The 20,299-nt window shown below is 37.6% G+C and overlaps 1 protein-coding gene across 9 annotated transcripts in view; it reads left to right on the forward strand.

Moving 5' to 3' along the window:
- Positions 1-20,299, forward strand: part of OCA2 (OCA2 melanosomal transmembrane protein) — a 164,240-nt gene that overhangs the window by 88,850 nt on the left and 55,091 nt on the right. For all 9 annotated transcript variants that reach the window (XM_066176518.1, XM_066176521.1, XM_066176522.1 and 6 more), the window contains 3 exons: positions 8,376-8,503; positions 13,030-13,089; positions 13,641-13,745. In XM_066176518.1, coding sequence (XP_066032615.1) covers positions 8,376-8,503; positions 13,030-13,089; positions 13,641-13,745 — 293 coding nt within the window. The remainder of the gene's footprint in view (positions 1-8,375; positions 8,504-13,029; positions 13,090-13,640; positions 13,746-20,299) is intronic.

Consider the following 20,299-nt stretch of genomic DNA (forward strand, 5'->3'; position numbering starts at 1 on the left):
CAGAAAAAAATGTTCACATTCACATGAGAAATTAAATACCTTAATGGGAAAGGGGCTCAGTCTCCTCCCTTCTTTATGCCTACAGAGACTCTTATGCAAATTATAGCAAAAAATTTTGTCTTAACTGGAGAGAGGAGTCACTTTTCAGATTCAGGGAAGTGGATGGATTTAAAGTTTCTCCTCTTTACTTGCTTTTGATTTTCATATGTTTCAGTGGATTTCCTCAATTTTCAGCTTAGACTGTGATTTACATGGGTGAACCAATAATTATCATAGAGTTGAAACTGAGTGGCACTTATCAGGTAGCTTGCTTAGAGAGGAAGAGAGGGCTGCACGGTCCTAGAGAGCCTCACACACTTGCTTACATTTGTTTTTTCATCACAGAATGTGTGAAGTTTCACACCAATATTTACTTAGAAACAATGATGCCAGTTCTCCATTATTGCAGCCTACTAAGATTTTAGCAACTAACTTAATTCATTTATTTATTGTAACATTTAAATTAGGAGCTCACTGCAGGAATGATTCTTTGCTAACAACTTTGAGACAGATCTGTAGGGTCAGTATGTGTGTGTGTAAGAGCATGCATGTGTTGCAGTGCTGTAATGGCAGAAGTCTAACTTTGACTAAACTAGGTGACAAGGTAAACTAAAAATCTCCAGTGTTCCACAAGTGAAATAGATTTAGTCAGTGTGGTTTTGATCTGAAGAGGTGTCCTAGGAGGCTGCTCAAGAGGAACTCTAAGAAACTTCCCCCACTCGCCTCCCCAGCTTTTATGTGTGCCCTGGGACAGGCTATGCATGTGCATTTGAACTTGTGCCAAGGGGCTGCTTTAGAATGGTGAAAGTGCTTTTGAACTTGAACCTCTCCCCCACAGCCTTGTGAGAAAGATCCTGCCTCACAGTGTGCAGCAGAATTCCTCAGATCCAAAAGATTTATATATCCTTGTAGAGGAGCACAGGGTTGAGAAAGGTGTGGACAGATACCATTAGCATGAGGGGGGTGTAAATGCCAAAAGCTCTTAATTCTGTACTTTGAAATTTTATTCTGGAACACTTTTCCCATCTTTTTTCAGTGATAAATAGATTGTACTATGTTATGCCACTATTCTGTGTGATGGTGGAATTGTATAAATAATGACACTTGTTTAAAAACAATAAAACTGTATTTGCAGTAACCAACAAAATTGACTTAAAATGTGTTTGTCCCCATGGAGAGGAAGAAAAAAAATAAAGTGTTTTTATTTTTCCTATGTTTGGTTTCAGGTTAATTTGTGCAATAGTTAAGCTGAAATGTTCATTATAGAGCTACTCAATGTTATTGAACTGTTGTTTTATAAAATATCTGACAAAAACTATAGACCAGTTTAATAAGCAGATGTATAATTTTTTAATGCTTAAGAAAACAAAAAATCCTGGTGAGATAGGCAGCTAATAAGATATAAAAACTGGTGAACAAGCTAGATTTGAGAAAGCGTAGGCCAGATTCCAAGAATGACATTAAGTTTAGCACATCCTATACTTCACTTCCTATGTCACTATATCCTCATTGTGAAAAGTGCACATTTAGTCTTTAATTTGTCACCAAAGCTTACATTTATCTAGAAATTAGCTAGGTCTGGGAAAGGAATCATTTTTGCTGATGAAAAATTGTAGGTGTTGACTCCTAAGTAATGGCTCAAATGATACTTTATTGTCAACTGCATTTAAAGCTGTCACAATGACTGTTTTATTTTCTTTGTCTCAATTTTTTTCCCCATTTTAATTTAAATTTTATTTCATTATTTTGGAAAGCTTTCCAACACGGCTTGATAAACTAGGCAACCAGATGCAAAGCCTGGGAAGTAACATTTGTGGACCTTTTCTGTGGAGCTAAAAATACCATCTGAATAATCTGTAGTTGCCTGGAAACTCCTTCACATATTTCAGTAAAGTAAATGTTTTTGGCCTTCAAAACATTTGGATTACAGATACCTTCTCTGTATATGGCAGTAGGCTCCTGCTCTCAAAGTCTCCATGGTCTTCCTAAGTTTGTGATATTCTGGATAAAAAGGGGAACATTCTCTATATCTGGAGCTGAGAATTTATTGTCAGTCTAATTAAAAGCTGTTCCAGTGCAATCAGTGCAAACAGTTATTATTCATTTTATGATAGTACTAACACTTAGAGTCTAAATTGTTTAATTAATACAAAACAAAACTCATTAACAATATGCAGTATAGACTGTTGTAAAAACCAACCAACCAAGCAACCAACCAACTTCTCCTCCCCACTCCCCTCCAAAAAAAAAAACCAAACCCAAACCCCTTCACCCAAAACCCACCCAAAACCCAAAGGAATAATCCTAGTATCATGTCCCTTTTTTCCTTGCTGTTAGGGTCACCCTTTGATCTTCTCCAGGGTGCTAAGCATCACACATTTAGGCTGGGCGGAGCCACAATACACAGTTGATAACTTGAGGGTTTTTCTGGAATGAGATGACATGTTAGGGGTGTCTTCCTCTTCTTTACCAAGATGTTAATAGTGTTGATGTTGATGGTTTCTTACTTTCTGTGCTTGAATCCATTTGTGCCCATTTTTATATATTTTCTGAATCTTTACTTTCAGATTTGATTTTCAGCTCTACATTATACCTGATTTTATCATCTGAGGTGTTTTCTATGTATAAGCTTTTTTTCTTGTGCTTTTTGTTACCCCTAAAATGGGTTTTGATCATCTCATAGGTTTACTCTATCATCTATAACCCCTGTTGAGTGGATTCTTTTTTATTATATGTATTTCTTTTAGCTGCAGTTACTCATGAGCTATTGTCTTTGACAATATATTTCTTCCCTTACCATTTTCTGTTAATGCTCCACCTATATGAAGCTGTAATGCTGCTTTCCATGACTGAAGTTGTTTCTTTAATTGCTGATCTGACAACGGTAAACAAAGCAATGTGTTGTCGCATCTGATAAGAGCATCCCGTGCAATGTAGAAAGACATAATAAAATTAGAGCAAACACTTCATGCTGTCCTCTTTCAAAGTCTTCAGGCTTTTCTGGAGACTCTTCTAGATCCTTGCAGGTGTGCTTGCTGGGGCTGCTCTGCAGCCCTTTTCTCCAGGTATCATCAGCTACATTTGCCAATGGAGTTTGATATTTTTGTCCTTGTTTAGTGCTCTTAACCTCGGTGCTTGTGCTTCATCCAATTACTCTGTTATCTGTTGTGGCATGTGGTGGAGTTGATTTGGGTGGTCTGGTACTTTGACATTGAGGTCAAGAAGAGCTCTGCATGGGACTGACCTGCTGGCCTCTGGTATGTGGCATAGACGCTTGCACCTTGAAAATGCAAGCTGTTTTTTTTTTAAAATGGGAATGGACATAACCGTATCTGAGAGACTTAGTGCATCTTTGACTCATAGTCATGTCAAAAACATTCCTGGTAGAGTGTACATGAACATGAGTTAAAAATAGATTTGACAATATTTTTTAATAATGAGAATGTTGAAAAGGAGCTAAATCAATGCAGTCAGCATTGACTCAGACTCAGAAAGTCTGGTCCAGATGTTAGCTATTCATCCCTGTCAGCATAACACCTTGCTTGTGAAAATACAAGAGATCTGCTTTCTTTTATCCTTGCAGTCCTAATTTATTTTAGGATAGTTTTCAAAAAATTCTGCTTTGAAATTTCATGCTTGTCTTTAAAAACAGGTAGTTGTGCGTGTACAATACCCCCTGTCCATGCAACTGCCCATACACTTGACGAGAAAAAAAAACAAGAGCCAGTAACCAGTTGTATCTGCTAGTGCAGCTTTTGATCTTTATTGCTCACCTCTAGTAAAGTCGACCTTCCCTCTATCTTGATATTTGCAGTTCCTCAAATTTTTTTTGTTCACGAGAGTCAATAAGGCAGTGGCAATAGACTGTGTTTGCTTGCAGTGACCTTTACTGAGAGTAGTCTGTATATTTTCAGTCTAACAGATTGGTGTGATATAGACAGCTATATATCTGTCAGCTCATCTCTGGAGATGGAGTGCCCAGCTGTAGAAATGTCTAACCAGGTTTCTTTCTTACAGCGTTCTGTTTTGGGTGCCATCCTGTCTCGTCTATAAAATTGTGTTTGGAGAGGTAATGAAGCTAGGTGTTGGCATTACAATACAATGGTGAATGTGGTTTCACATCTTGACTTCATGCTATTACAGCTATTCAACAAAGGCCAGAACATCCTGTCCTAAGGTGCATATGCTGATTTGTGATTAGAGAGCAGTCAGTTCTTTACCTTGTTTTATGTAACACTTCTGTTTTTTATTACTGTAATTACCTTGTATCAGCATAGGATCTTGCTTCTTCTGCCTTGCATCGGGTTATAGCTTCCACCATTTTTTCCCATATCCTTTTATTCCTCTTGTATTATACCAAGTATTTATTGGTGTAGTGAAAGTCTTAGACTGCCACCTTCACTGTTCTCTCCCCCAAGGAGTTGCCTTAAACTATGGTGCTAAAAATAACAAAGAATATAAAATGATTTCTATGAAGCTAAGCCTGTGAAAAGAGACTGCTCAAAAGACCAGCAAGTTGCTTTGTGAGAAGGTAACTTTATATTAAAAAAAAAAGGATATTAAAGATAAAAGAGCACTTACCAGTGGAGAGCAAGTGCTTCTTAGAAATATTCAGCAAGATTTCAGAATATATATTTTCAGGGATGCCTGATAAAATAAAATTTGAATAAACCAAAAAATGGAACATTTTCATTCACATTCAGAACTACTGATAAAACCATAAAACTATGAGTAGAGCAAGCACCACTGTGCATATGTCTTTGATTTAACTTTTTTACCCCAATATTTTTATAGGCTTGTGTAAGAGGATGATCATGCATGTACTACATTACAATTGCACCATACTACATGAAAGACTGGCGTACATCCCTAAGCTACATTCTGAAAAATAAAGAATTTTAAAAAGCGCTGAAAACTAAAATCATGCTTTGAGAAAAACGTATTAAAAAATCAGTGTGTCACTCCCATTGTTTGAAGATTGGAGTACTATATTTTCATCTGGCAGAAGCTGGTCTAGATGGTTTCAAAAAAAAAAATTTCTCAACCACTATAAACATGTGACTCTTACTACTGTGTTTCCTGAATCACTGTTGCTGCTATTAACATCTCCTTTTCACTCATTCTTGACCTACCCACTACTGCTGACACAAAAGGGTTGCTCTCTGCCTTTTGGGGAAGCCTGGTATTTACCCAAAGTCTTGTCAGAACCTCTTTAATCATCTTATCTTTGTGCTAACTATCCTGGATTCTCTACATTTTTCCTCAAAAGTCAGTTCTTCAGACTGTTGGTTGTTCTTCCTTTTCTACCACAGATTTTCTAATGGGCATGCATCTTACAGTATATATTCTCAGGGTTTGCCAGGGTTGAGGAGAGCAGAGGTTGTGCCACAGAATTTACTATTTATAGCCCTGGTTCTGTGTTTCAACGGGCCATGAGATTTAGTTGTGACGCATTGTGTTTCTCAAGTCTTTTCTGTAGGACTGTTTGTCATCCAGTTGCTTACCATCCTGAATTTTTACAGTTTTAACTCTTCCTACCTAAATGTATTCTCTTGCACTCTCTTGAGCAGCTTCCTGTTTTGCCCAGGCCACCAGTGAGGTCATGCAACGTTATCCTGACTGGTTTTCAGTTCAAATGTCTCAAGTGCCGTTTCAATTTCCAGAAAAGTGAAATTTCCTCAGTCTTCATAAATGCATTACACCAAATTCTGTGCATATAAAGAACATACAGTGTCCAAAGTGTATTTTCCCTTAGTTAGGAGGAAGTTTGTTATGCTTCTGTACTTCTGACCTGCTACTATGAGGTAGCAGGTCAAAATTACTTCTGCTGAGGCATGCAAATTCTTCTCAATGAGCATTTGAAAAGCCCTATAAATTACACAGTAATTTTTCTCCTTAATTTCTTTCTCCTGCCTACCTCCAAATTCTAGGCTTCTATTTTATTGTTTTAGATTGTTTTATAATTTCAAGTTAATCTACTGATTATTTTAAAATAAGGGGTTTTTTGAATAGGATTGCAATTGTGTTTCACTCATCATGACCCAAGTATTCTTCCAAGGGTGGTTTTGCCTATTGGGATGAGAAAAGCAAAGCACTTAAGCAATTTCTACTGTACATTTTTTTCTGACACTAGGCAGAAGACATAGAAATCTTTTCTTATGAAGAATGCATTATAATTTTGCAAGATGCATTTTATAATTAAATTTCCTTTTCTCTAAAATAAATAGAAACTGTCACCCTCTTCAAAAGGTAGAAATAGAATTTAGATTCAGTTTCTGTTTCTGGGACATCAATTGTTGTGAAGCAGCGGCACTAAACAACAGTAAAGGAAGTGGTCCATGGAACTGTAAATGGGCTTTGTTTTCACTAAAGTAATGAGACGTTATTTTAAAAAAAATTGCATTGGCAATTGATGGAGAGATGGGAAGGCTGATTTGGTGATCAGAATTCGATTTTACTCAGGTTTTCCAAGAGCTTATATACCATTTCAGGGAAGATAATTTCTACTACAATAATTAGGTTAAAAGATCATTCAAGTAACTTATGCATTTTACAACATCTTTCTCGTAGGGGGTTGATTGAATCTCTCCTCTTCCCGTAAACAGATTTAATCCCATCTTCTCATAATCTCAAAGTTCTTTTTGTCCCTGCCATGGCATCCTAGTCATCAGACTAGCTATGCTAATTAAATCTGTCTTACTCTCTGTCCTGTGTATTCCCACAAAATTATTTCTATTTTTCTTCCTCATGGCTCTCTTTTGTGGTCCAGGAAGCTAGGAAAAAAGATGAACAGAGAAGCCAGCCTTTAATGTACCCTAGTACTTTCAAAATTCTTCATAGTGAATAAAAAATTAAAATAAAGCCTCCTGTCCTGTCCTGTCCTCTCTCCTTGCCTTTCCTCTCCCTGTATGTGCAGACTGAAATCAGCTCTGTGCAGCCACAACTGGCAGCTGATGTGTTTGCACTCCCCTCTGGAGAGCTGTACTTGCTGAAGCACAGCAGGAGGACACCTCCCTTGGCTGTCTGATTCTCAGGGAACAATACTGTAAGGTCAGGCACTGTTCCCTCATGCCAAGCTGCATACTCGAAGCCAATGTGTGCTGATAACAGTCATGGTCCTAGAAAATGCCTGGCTCCATCTACCTCTTCTGCAATTCTGTAATACTTCATTAGCTTTAGTGATTAATTGTTATCTCCATACAGCATGTTCTAGCTGATTCATTATTATTGGAGACAGAATGGTAGGAATAAGACACAGACATTTTCACAGATTGTACCAGAAGTAATGACAAATTCTTTAATTCTTCACTTTGTTGTAATTACATACAAAATGTGCGTGAGAAAATGTTATGTTGTCACTTAGGTTATTATAAAATAGCAGTTAAAATTCTGCTATTTAGCTTCAAATCAGCACATACCTAATCTCCCTTGAAGTATTCTAATAGGAATTGCCATCATCTTTATTTATTTAAGGTGGAGTTGGACCCACTGTTTTTTAATGAAATACAGATAACAGCCAAGACAACAGTCAAAAGAAAATTAGGCAGTGCATTTCCATAAACCTTTCTTTTTTTTTATGTTCAGACTGAAGAAATTTAATTTTCATGAACAGATCTGCTTTGTTTTAAAATACAGCAAATCAACTTTGCTATTGAAAAGTCATGGTAGATATGACTGACAGTTCTCTTTCCTCTGCTGCTTTGGGAACTCTGGGAGTTTTAAGATAAATGAAGTAGAGGGATCAAACAGCTCTAGAAAGAATTTTAACTGTGCAGAGGGAAAGTGAGCCTTGCATTGGACTGGAGATTTGCTATTTGCATTTTCTGGCTAATTGTGCATTTGATTTGGGTTTTCTCTCAATTAGTCATCTAAATATGTGTATTAAAATACTTCAGAATATACAGAAGGATCATATCTGAAGAGAGCCTCTTTTGGTCTAAATCTCTCTTCTAAGGAGAGTTTCTTTTCCTGGTTATCTTCTAGAGCAGGCAGCCACTGAGTCTTCAAGTTTCAGGGGATGCAGCCAGGCTTTCAGGAGCTGCAGAATCCTTCACTACTCCTAAATACCTAAAGATATCTCTGTGATCCAAACCCATAGATTATTGGAGTAACTCAACTTTGTCTTACTTGCCTTGGCTTTTTTATTTTAGATTTTATTTTAATTTGAAAGCAGAGACCATTCATCCTGTGGTATCTGTGAAGTAACTTTTCCTGTTACGGTTAAAGCAAAAATATGGCAAAAAATCTTTGAAAATCACAATACTGTAACTTACATGTTGGTAACACATAAGAAGTCTGTGAAGTGTAAAGCATTGTTCTCTCTTTCTCTCATGCAGGCTGGATTGCCATGTTGGGAGCCCTTTGGCTGCTAGTGCTAGCAGACATCCATGATTTTGAGATGATATTGAGCAGAGTTGAATGGGCAACCCTCCTTTTCTTTGCAGCATTGTTTGTTCTCATGGAGGTAATATTCTCTGATTCTGAAGCCTGAAGAATTGCAAAAGATTTCAAATGTGAATTATGTTCCTGGAGAGAGGCCTCCTGCTTGTTCAATCCCACTGGAGCATTGTTGATCAAATGTAGTTATGGTAATATGGAGAGGAATAGCAGAGAATGGAAGTTAGTTGGACCTCTTTCATATTTAAATTTTCATTATAAACGTGGTCTCATTCTCTTTCCATGTTCTGCTTTTGTTGAATGTATCTGACACAATCATTTTTCTATATTTAAATTTCGGTTTCTGGGTTTATTGTTGGTCTATGTGTGCAGATATTTTATGTGCATTTATTTGTTTGTTTACAATTATTTATACAGATGACAGGAAAAATAATAGAACAAGATTAAACCAGAGTTGAAAAATGTTTCTAGTGCTGTCTGCTACATGCTGGCTACCGAATAGCCTAAGATATCTCATGAGAGTGTGATTTGAAAGGAAAATAACACTGAATTTCTGTTTGCAATGCTAATTTAAAAAATATTCAGCTCTTGAAATGCCTGGATACCTTGCTGTGTAGTTCCTTTGTGCTTGTCTGCTTGACGACATCCATGTCCGTCCATGTTTGTATCTTCTTTTATTCCCTATTTGATGCTTTTGTATATCTTGAGAGGATTTACTTTTACCCCAAATGTTTTGATTTTTTTTGTGTGGATACTCACATTAACTTTTTAACTAGGCTTCTAGAATACTGACTATTTCTCAGTTGTTAATTGTTGTGTTTAAATGATGTAATAACATTGTAGAAGAATGGCTCACAATACCCAAGTGACCACTGATGCTGCCATGGCTAGAGAATTGCCTGAGTGAGAAGCCTGGGAAAGGCCTGTGATAACTAATTTGCTCATATAGACTCTTTTCTCCCCTCTTCCCTCCCAATAATTGAAGAAATCCCAAAAATTTGGAAATTGGAATCTCTTAAAAAAAATTGCCATCAGTAACAGGAAGAAAATAGAAACAAGAACCAATTCAACTAACTAATGAATGCCAAAGTGGAAGTCAAAATCTGGTAACCTCCAAGAAGATGAGTGGAAATTCTGATTATCATTATGCACTTTTCTGTGAGCTACTAAGTCTAAAATTCATCAGGAAATATTGATTTATTGTATGCTCATTATAATAGGCATTTTTTAGTTCTCCATTTTATGAGGTTCCATGTAACATTGAATTTTCTAGCTCTTATAGGCGATCAATGCTGAAGCCATGTTTACTACTTCTACTGCTGTTGTAACAGTTTATTAGTTGTGTTCCCTGATGTATTTATTGTTTGAACTTGTATTGACCAGGTGAGATTTGGGTGACTGTGTGACAATAACAGAGTAAAATACACAGGAAGTTATTTGCCATTTACTGCTAGACTTTGGATACAACTATTATAATTCACTGAACTTCATTTTTTGGTATCTCAGGTCACCAGTGAATAGTTTTCTAATGAAAGAATATTTTTCCTGGCTGTCTAGAATAACTGCAGTTTAAAGTCATGAAAGAAACTTGTCCAGATTATCAAGAAAAAAATACAATACATTAAATTCTTCCGCACAGTGAATGAGAAAATATTTTATCTACATCATCACAGCTAATTTTTATCTGAATATATTCAATTAGTAGGTGACAGTCCTTTCCAAGGCATTTTTATTTCCTCTAAGTTACCAGTGTCAAGAAGAAACTGGTCAAAACAAAAATATATGTTGAAGTATAAGAAATCTTTCTATAGTTTAGGGCATCCAGAATTTGTCAGCTCATATTTCTCACCCTTGGTGATCCTTCAGCTTGGATAGTTCCCAGTCTGAAGCTGTTTCCTACTGCTATAAAAGTTCTCTTTCCTATTACAAGGCACATTTAAAAACCTGTGTGGGACTTAGGCTGCAAGTCATTTTGGAAAACGTGATTTGAGTTCCGGAACCACAGGGGAGCTCTTGAAGGTTCTGCCTTTGGGGGTCCATCAGTCCAGTCTGGTCTATCTTTTACAATGAAAAACTTGGAAATCCTTTGGAACTCTCTTGTTTTTCCATCGTGTCCCCTGGGTAATTTATCTTTACAACAGTCTTTTTAGTCTTTATACACAAGTGGCTGTTACATGCTATAAAAATCTTTCTGCTTCTTCTGTCTCTGTAAAATAAGTCCCTATGCCTTTCAGGATTACAGTTCTTTGTTCAGTTTTATAGTAGAAAGTGGCATATTACCTTAATTCCTTCAGGCAGACTTTATTTGCAAGAGTCATCATGACATGCTGTCCACAAGAGGATTAATGGAAATTTTTAAGCATAAATTAGACTCTGTTTTAAAATGGCACATGATTTCTTTCTGCAGAGAACCTCTGTTGTGAATTGCCCTACAGGAACTAGTATGCCTGAAGACACCAATTAGTGCAATAATGTTTACTCCTCTTGGAAGACACAGGAATATCCAGGAGACCCTGTTTGCAGTTTACATGCCGGAGAGGACAGTGGCAGAGTACTAATTGCTGACTTGTACTTAGATGCTTGCAGGAGATTGACCTGGAGATCATGGAGACATCCTAAAATTATTTATGTGATTAGTATTGTCACCATCTCTAACGAGATGAGCTACCTGCAGGTTCTCTTGCAGGAGTGATGTGCGGGTCCTGAACATCTCTTTTTTTTTTTGAGTTCCATAATGAATTTTGAACATTACAGAAATACAATGCATTCTGTTAGTAGATAATTAATAAGGCAGCAATATTAATTGTACGTGAATCTAGGCTCTTATTACTGACAACTATCTGTTTAAAAGTTTATCTTGAAGTGTGAACATAAAGCAATGATACAAAAATATTGCTGTTCATTAAGGATATTGCTTTTACATGCATTTAAAAAGTCACTGTCATAACCATTGAGTTGATAAAGCAACATGCCTTAGAAAGAAAATGGTAACTTAAAATCACCAACAAAAATTAATTTCATAGGAAAGATTCTCCTGGGAAGCCAAAGTAATGAAAAAATGTTCTTTTTTAATAGTATAAGGGGTCCATGCATGTATTTAAAAGTTTTGCTGCTTGCTTTCTGCATGCTGTATTAATTGTAGATAAACCTATTCTTGTTCAATGTACTGTTTAAAAAATATTATTTCTGGGCCAAATTTTCTATGTGGTGATACCCAAACCACTATTATTCAGCTGGTGTCCAATTGAGCTGCAGGTACAGGAATTTCCAGTCTGAATGAAAGCACCTTAGTCTCTGACAAGCCAGTGTCCCATACCACACCACCTGATACCCATTAGGATCTTTGTCTGCATCTGTCACGGAATTTGACAGCATGCGAGTTGAATGCTTTTTTTCCCACTGCAGTCTCTGAAGGGCTCTGGCTGCCAGGTGGGGGGGTTACATGGAGCTGTGTTGTGTGAATACTGACTCCTGCAGCTCTGTGAGGGACTGATGTCTGTAAGTATGGCAGCTGACTGATTCTTTTACTTGACAGAAAAAAATTAAAACAAGCCAACCAGTGTGGTCTAGGCAAAACCAAAAATTATGTGATTTTCTCCCCTGAGAAACTGAGGAATCATAAAATAGACATACCTTATTAAACCTGAAAATAGTACTTCATTCTTCATGCCTACAAGAAAACACGAATTAAAGGCTTTCACTCGTGAGTTCAAATCACCCTTTTACCTTGTGGGTCAAGGGAATAGGTCACTGTCCTTGGATGTGAAGACTCAGTCTGTATTCTGTGTGCCCAAGCAGAGACCAGAGTTAGCACCACCAGGCTGAAGTCTTCCTATGTCTTTTCATCTGTGGTAGCACCACGGGATGCTGTATAAATGTCCTGTTCAACTGGGGATGGTCCTCACAGGGATGATAGAGCACTCTGATCCAGACTGTCCTGGGGTCCAGTGCTTACAGGGCTCACCTCCTTAGTGCTCATGTCTGACTTGGGCATTAGAGAGATGTATTTCCTGCCTTTCAGATGCTGCTGCCAATTTCCATTCATCCAAGATCTCTCTCCTGGTTTTAGCAGATGGATACTGCCTTTTGTAGTTTTTGTTGTAGGTTTTTGGCCTTTTTTTTTTTTATGGGTCTGAGGAAGCTATAAAACAGAAACATAATTTGTTTTCCTGTTTCCTCATCTGAGGCTGGACATGAGATGTCTGATTTCACCCAACCTTTGAAACACGTGATATACTTCTATATATATTGTGGGTTTGGTTTAAAATCAGTTGTGTTCAGGTTTTCAGAAGACCCATATCCACTGAATAACATCATCTTTAAGTTTCAGCCATTTTCTGATCTTGTGTCCCATGCTCTTTGGTGATACTACAAGTCATTTCACTACAGCCTTTACTCACTTCTGCAAATACAATCCCAATTTCTGCTGTGTCTTTTCTTGCCTAAAATTACTTCTATAGAAGCTACTTGAGTTGAATATCAATATCCTGTAAATGGGAAAAAATGGGTACCTTTTCTTACATCCAGTGAAAAAAAAGTAAGTGCATCATGCACTTCATTAGTTGATATCAATGTCTTTTTTTTTTTCCCCAGGCTTTGGCTCATCTGCACTTAATAGACTATATAGGAGAGCAGACGGCTTTGTTAATAAAGGTATGTTTAAAATATTTATAATTTTTAACAGGGAAGAAAAAGTTTTACTCTAGTGGAATAATAAAGAATAATTTTATTTTGAATTTGATGCTAATGATTGCATTCCTGCATCAACAATATCAAGAAAGCATGTCATACTTTGGCATGGGTCATATTTAATACGTATACACCTGTCCACATCCAGAATAAACATAGCCATAAATACAATAGAGAAGATTTTTCTGTAGTCTAAAAACTCCTAAAATGCAAAGGTGGAAAAATGTATAAACAGCTAAAGGTCAAAATTCACAGTTGCACAGTGTATTTTTTGTGTGAAATCTGAGTATTAGAAATATCAATCTTTGTGCTTCTATTTGTTCATATTTTCTTGGGAGAGGAACTGTAGTTTTGTTACTAAATGTTAGGCTATTTTATCTGAGACGCCTTTCCTGTCTCAGAGCCTAAAGGAATAATAACTGTCGATAAATTAAAACTGTAAAGAACATGCAATTATTCTGTGGGGGACACACAGAGCAACACTGATCTTGTAATTTTCTCTCTCTCAATTCCAGGTGGTTCCTGAGGATCAGCGCTTGGCCGTGGCCATCATTTTAGTGCTCTGGGTGTCTGCCTTGGCCTCCTCTGTGATTGACAACATCCCCTTCACAGCTACAATGGTAAGGTCTGTGCAACACTGCACATCCTCCTCCAGGGACTGGCAAGGGAGCACAGAATACTGATTACAAATTGCTGTTTGGTTTATTTGAGTTTTTTGACCTCTGCTGTGCTGTAGCTTACTTTGTCCTCTGAGACTGAATCAGTATTAGAAACTAACTCATATTGTTAAGGCATCTAGCTGGCCGTTGACACCAGCAGCTGCAGGTAGCTGTGGAACCAGAGGCACTGTTTTGGGTGCATTTTTGCATTTTCTCCTCTTATATCCACACACATACTTGAAAAATAGAGTTGTTTTTTGATGGAAACTGTCACTATTCATCCACTGCTGTCAATGTTTTTCTTCTAGGTGCTGAGTAGTTATGCTAATGCTTTTTTAACACCCGAACCTTTTATTGCTACCTTGCTTTTGTAATTAGTTTTAAAACCACCAGATTATGTCAAGCATAACAAATGCTTGTCAACAGCTGAGCTTTAAAATCAGAAAAGTATCAAATTATAACAAATTAGGGCATGCTCAGATAGGTTTATTCAATCTAGTTCTCTGTTTAAAGTGTGATCATTCATTCATTATACCGTACTAGTGTTTCATTGTTACAGCTTTTTCTCAGCTAAGTATGTCTTTCCTTCACATTTTTTTGTCCATTATTGGATGGTCATATCCACTCTTAACTTGAGCCAAGGTTTAAGACACTTCTTGTAGGGCATATGACAAATTGTCCAGACTTGTAACTACTCTCTCTCTATATATTAATATGGTGTTTTGCTTTGATTACCGTGGTGTTTCCTGTGAAATTATATTGATTTAACCACAGCAGACTGCAAGCAATAGGCACGAAAGGAAAGATTGGTTTGGGATGGGTCACCTCCCAGCAAATGCTTAAGAACTATTAAGCAATATAATGCAGAAATCTTCACTTAGAAGATTTTTGCCTCATACCCAGCTAGTCTATAAAAATTGGCTTGGAGCAATACTAAACAGAACCATGAAATGAGTATGTTTTGGGAAACGGGACTGAAGTGCAAGAATCCTTTGGGATGCCTGAAGACTATTTCTTTTGCATCTTTGAGGGTGGCAAATACAGACTGGCGGAAGGGACCCTTGTCAACATTTTTAGCTATTTCAAATTTATATTTTTCTCATTCTGTTTTGGGATGAACCTAAGAGACTGCTACAATTTTAAAGGCTTTTTTTTTTAATTAAGAGAGAAGAGACAGGAAGAAAAATGCATGCATATTCTCATCTATGTAAAAGCAGTCATTAGCTAAGGTGTTAAGATGTTAATGTGCTATTTGGCAAACAAGAGTTGAGATTCATCTACTTCAGTGAATAGGCTTGCACTTTAGTCTTTGTCATTCTGCAATAGAAAATACTTACAGAATATTCCTAAGTAACTAAGTCCCAAGATCTTTAAACTTCCATTTAAAATCTTTTTTGATTCTTTGATACTTTGTTCCTACTCTTTAAAAAGCAGTATTTAGTTTTGGAAGGCTATTTTTTCAGTATATGTGCCAAAGTTATGAACTTCTGGTGAGGTGTATTAAATATATTGAACCCAACTCTTTTATAGAACGACTTTTCACAAGTCAGGGACTTCTATATAAGAGTTTAGTTTGGCATTCCCTAGTGATATAGGAATATGGGACCCCTGCTGTGACGTAGCCAGGAATGATCCTGTCCTTTCCTGGGAAAAGGTTCCAGCTTCACAAATGAGTCTGCACTCACAATAGTGAAAGACAGAGGTAGTGAATCCCTCCAGGTCTTCATAAGCCTCCTTCACTGGTGAATCAAAGTCATGAAAATGGGTCAGTCTCTGTTGTGTTCCTTAGTCATAGCTTTGATGGACTCCCTAAGGATGTGGAATCCATCAAGTTCCTTCAGATACAAAAAATCTGGTCAGTTTCATAGATATCAGCTTTTTACTCTGACTGACAAAAGTGCTTGGAGGATGATATTGCAGACCTCTGCCTACGCTGGCTTTGCCACTGACCAGAAGGAGTTAAGGGAAACCAGTCTTATAGGATAATGGCTTGTTTGACCCGTACATTAATTCCTTAAATATCATACAGAGATGATGAAAGGCCTGGTGGCAGCTCACAGTCAAGGATGCTAATACTGTCATTTCTGCAGTAGAAAGACAATATACCATGATTTTTGTCCCATGTTTCAGGAATGAGGCAGTCTTGCCAGTCCCAGTTCTGATTGTGAGTCCCCAAATGACTGTGGAAAAAACTACTGCAATGGCAAGGGCATCTGGAAAGTTTTACTGTTTTGTTCCTTCAGAGGTGGAAAGTTTCAAGACAGGGATCAGTTCATAGGTGAGATGTCCCCAATACTGCCTCTGTGCTGTTGGATAGGGTCTTCCACTCATTCCCTAAGACAGTATGTAGTGCATGTTGTCCAGGCTTGGAACAGGGAGAGGAGATGGGCTGCACAATCAGTGCAGTAACTGAACATTTCTGAATGGATTGAGGGGGGACAGTCTTCTATGTGAGGTGACTGCCCCCCTGGGCTGAAGGCACTGTAGATGTGAACTCTTTCAATTTTCTGTCGTGTGGCGTGTTTTGACCCAGGAACTACCCAAGAAATGGAAGAAATACAAATTTCCATTAGAGCCTGGGTCTTGACTTAGGTGTATAGCTGAAGGGAATCAAAACAGAAAAACCTGCAAATAACTCTGTAACTGTGTTGTTGTGCTTCCTTTAAAAATCAAATTGATGTATGGTTGTCCAAAATTTCCTTTCAGTTTCTGTGTTTGTACTAGTGAGATAATCAGATTCATAATGACTTGCTTTGTGTAGGGAAAAAAAATACGGAAAAAAAATATGAATGCCTAATTAACAGATCTTGAGACTAAAGCTTTCACTTTATCTGTGTTTGGTTAAATTTGACTGCTTCATGTAAAGTTTCAGGTTTGACAAAATTAAAATTTATAGCTGACTTAACAGTCAGTTAACTTACCTTAAAAGGATGTGAAACGTGGAAACTGTAGATTGATATTTTAAAAAGGGAATTAGAATATATCTGAGCCAGCATTACACAGAATTCTAGGAAATAAACTATTTTATGACTTGAAGTAATGAAAATCAATAGGGAAAATGGTTTCCTAGAAGAAATTCTAGGCATTTTCAGGAGATTCTATGCATCTATGTAGGCAAGTTAGGATTCTTCCTTATCCTAAAACACATTGCATTATCTGCAGTCTTAAGAACAAAACATAAATATTTTCGGTTATTTTAAGATAGGTATAAGTGCAAAATATTCATTTGTTTAAACAGGAAACATATTGATGATTTTCAGGAGTCTTCAGCAACATGGAGAAAATTTCTCTCTTATTAAAATATTGTGAATTACAAAAACCAGATCAGTGCATTATTTTAAGTTCCTTGCCCTGAAAATACCCTTCCAGTGCACCACTGTTAGTCAAATTCTTCTCTGCTCTAGACAAGGGTAAATCTGGTGTAACCCATGATCAAAAATGTCAGTACCATTTGGAATTCATGCATGTTTAGCAGGTTGCTAAACAGAAAACTCTGTGAAGAGGGCAGAACACAGCATGTTTTGTTTTTTTTTTTTTGCTACAGAGGCTGCTGTACAAAGATAATTGCCTACAAGAAACAATGAAATTAGTTTCTGATGCACTTGGCTGGTAATAGGTTGAGTACTTTTATTGTTTCTGTCTTGCCAAAATTCTGGGTTTTTTAGGCTAAAATAGAGCATTGAAACTGCATGAAGACAAAACAGTTTTCGAAATATCTTCTAATTGCTTATTTCAAATAATTCGTCCTGTATGCATAGACAATGAACTACCCCAAAATGAAGGAGGTGGGGGTGAGGGGGGGAGGGTTGAAAATAGCCCAACAAACTGTAATCCTAGGACTTTCCCCTTCACGCTAAATTGAAAAGTGAAAATCCAGCTCCCTAATTAAATATATATGTCTGCATGAGTGAGTGTTTATTGCATTTCTTTGCATAAACATGCCTGGCAACTGTGATAGCTATCTGCAAGTGATAGGAAAATCAATCATTGCTTGTCATCAAGTAAAAGATATACCATAAAAAAGTATTGTGGAATTATAGAATAGACTATTTCTCTTGGAAGAGACTTACAACAATCATCGAGTACAACGGCCTGAGAAAATTAAAGCCTGTTATTAAGGGCATTGTCCAGATGACTCTTAAACCCTGACAGGCTTGGGGCACTGAACACCTCTCTAGGAACCTATTTGCTGTGTTTGACCACCCTCTCAGTAAAGAAATGCTTCCTAATGTCCAATCCGAATGTGCTATGATGCAGCTCTGAGCCATTGCTCTGTATTCTGTCACTGGATCCCAGTGCACATCCATCACTACTTCCCCTCCTCAGAAAGCTGTAGAGAGTAATGAAATCAACCCCTCAGACCTCTTCTCTCCAAACTGGATCAGCTCTGCAGCTCCTCACAGGACATACCTTCCAGCCCCATCACCAGCTTCATTGCCCTCCTCTGGACATGCTCAAGAACTTTCATACTCTCCCTCAGGAGAGTCAACAGCACCTTCCAGTATGGTATCATCAGCAGACTTACTAATGGTGCATTCAGCTCCTGCTTTCAGGTTGTTAAATATTTAGATAAATATTTTGAAGAGAACTGGCCCTAGAACCCTGAGGAACATGCTGGTGCCTGGTGACCAGTCAGCTGCAACCCCACATGCTGCAGCCCTCTGGGCTCTGCCCTTCAGCCAGGTCTTCACCCAGTGCACTGTGAACCTGCTCATCCCACAGCTGGACAGCTTGTCCATGCTGTGAGGAACAGTGTCAAAATCCTTCCTAGGATGCAGAAAAACTACATTCATCACTTTCCCTTCATCCATGAGGAGGATGACTTTATCACAGAAGGATATCAAATTATTTAAACAGGACTTTCCCACTGTGAACCCATGTTGGCTGTGCCTGATGATTTTATTACTCTTTAAATGCCTTTCAGTGGTAGCCAGTATAATCTTCTCTATATTTTTTCCAGGATCTGAGGTTAGATTAACAGGTCTGTGCTTCTCTGTTCTTTCTTTGCGGCCTTTCTGTAAACTGAAGTAACACTGACAAGCTGCCAGCCAGCGGGAACCTTCCCAGGTTCCCAAGACCTTTGGTAGATGATCAAGAAGGCTTCTTCCATAATCTCTGTTGGCTTCTTCAGTACTCTGGGATGTTTCCCAATAGGCTTCATGGACTAAACATTCAGCTCATACAACTGGTCCTTTTACAGTTTCAGGGTGCCAAATTTTGAGTTTGAGAAATACTTTGTGGGAAACTCTGTGAGCTCTGACTGTATGTAAAAGGCTGAGGTGCCAGCTGAAAATCCAGTATATATACTTATACCTTGGAATTCCTTAAAAAACACCCAGATAATGGTCTATCATAAAACAATCATAAACCAGGAGCTTGGCTATTATATTTCTTACATTTTAATTTTTGAATGCCAAAGGTTTTTTTCATGTTGCATATCCAGCTTTCTTTTTCTGCAGAATAAATTTATTAATGTTCTATTGATGCTCTATGTGTCATTCTACTAAACCTCTGATATTGCTCTTCCTTTATCAACAGGCTAAACTCATTCTTTGATAGGCAGTCTTCCTAATTTTTAAGGCCTGGACTTTCCTAGTATTGCCATGTTAAATAGCCATGAATTTCTGTCCTTAGAATTTTAAGTGACGTGTTGTTACTGCCAATATGCTCTTTAGTTTAATTGACATGTTTTATCAGCTATATATGCTGAAACCATCTGTTCATATTTTTCTTTTATTACTGGAAGTAAAAAGACAGCTACAGTAGATCCCTGTTTTAGCGGAGTTTAAATACTATTTCCTCAATAAAGAGCAACAAACAATTTCTGTGAATCATCTGGCTGACAAGTTGACTTAGTCTCTGACAGATCTTAGTTAGAAAGTAAATAATTTTTGGCCCACTGTTTATTGTCTCTATAACTATCGGATGCTTTTCTTGCAGTGATGAATATTTTGCATGTATCTTATGTTCTTAATGCCAGCTTGATTTTTGGAATTCCCTTGCCCGCTGCCGTTCCAGAGTTATCTATGATGTCCTGCATTTCACACTCAGTAAAAGTGCAAGACTAGGCTGTAGCTGTCTGCAGAGACAGAAGGATTTGGGAAGCTACAAATAGTTTGTTTTCCATTAATGCATATTCTCTGCAGTTTTCACAAAAGACATCATTACCACAGGCAGTTCTTAGCAAACTGTATGTAGTCGAGTGCCATGGTGTACAGCAGCAATGAGTCCCTAAAATAATGGCCTGCATTGCTGTTTCATAGACATTTCCCACAAACAGACAAAATGGACAATATCATAGGATCATGGAATGCTTTAGGTTGGAAGACGTTAAAGATCATACAGTTCTAGCCCTCCTGCCATGGGAAGAAACACCTTCCACTAGATACGTTGTTCAAAGCCCTATGTGACCTGGTCTTGAACACTTTGTCCATATTGAATAAAAAAGTGTTTAATGGCAGCAGTCCCAATATCAACCCCTGAGGAATGATACTTGTCAACGGGTTCCGCTTGGA

The sequence above is a fragment of the Chamaea fasciata genome, unplaced genomic scaffold (assembly GCF_029207755.1).
Source record: "Chamaea fasciata isolate MVZ Bird 193981 ecotype frontalis unplaced genomic scaffold, bChaFas1.0.hap1 SCAF_2, whole genome shotgun sequence".
NCBI lineage: Eukaryota > Metazoa > Chordata > Aves > Passeriformes > Sylviidae > Chamaea > Chamaea fasciata.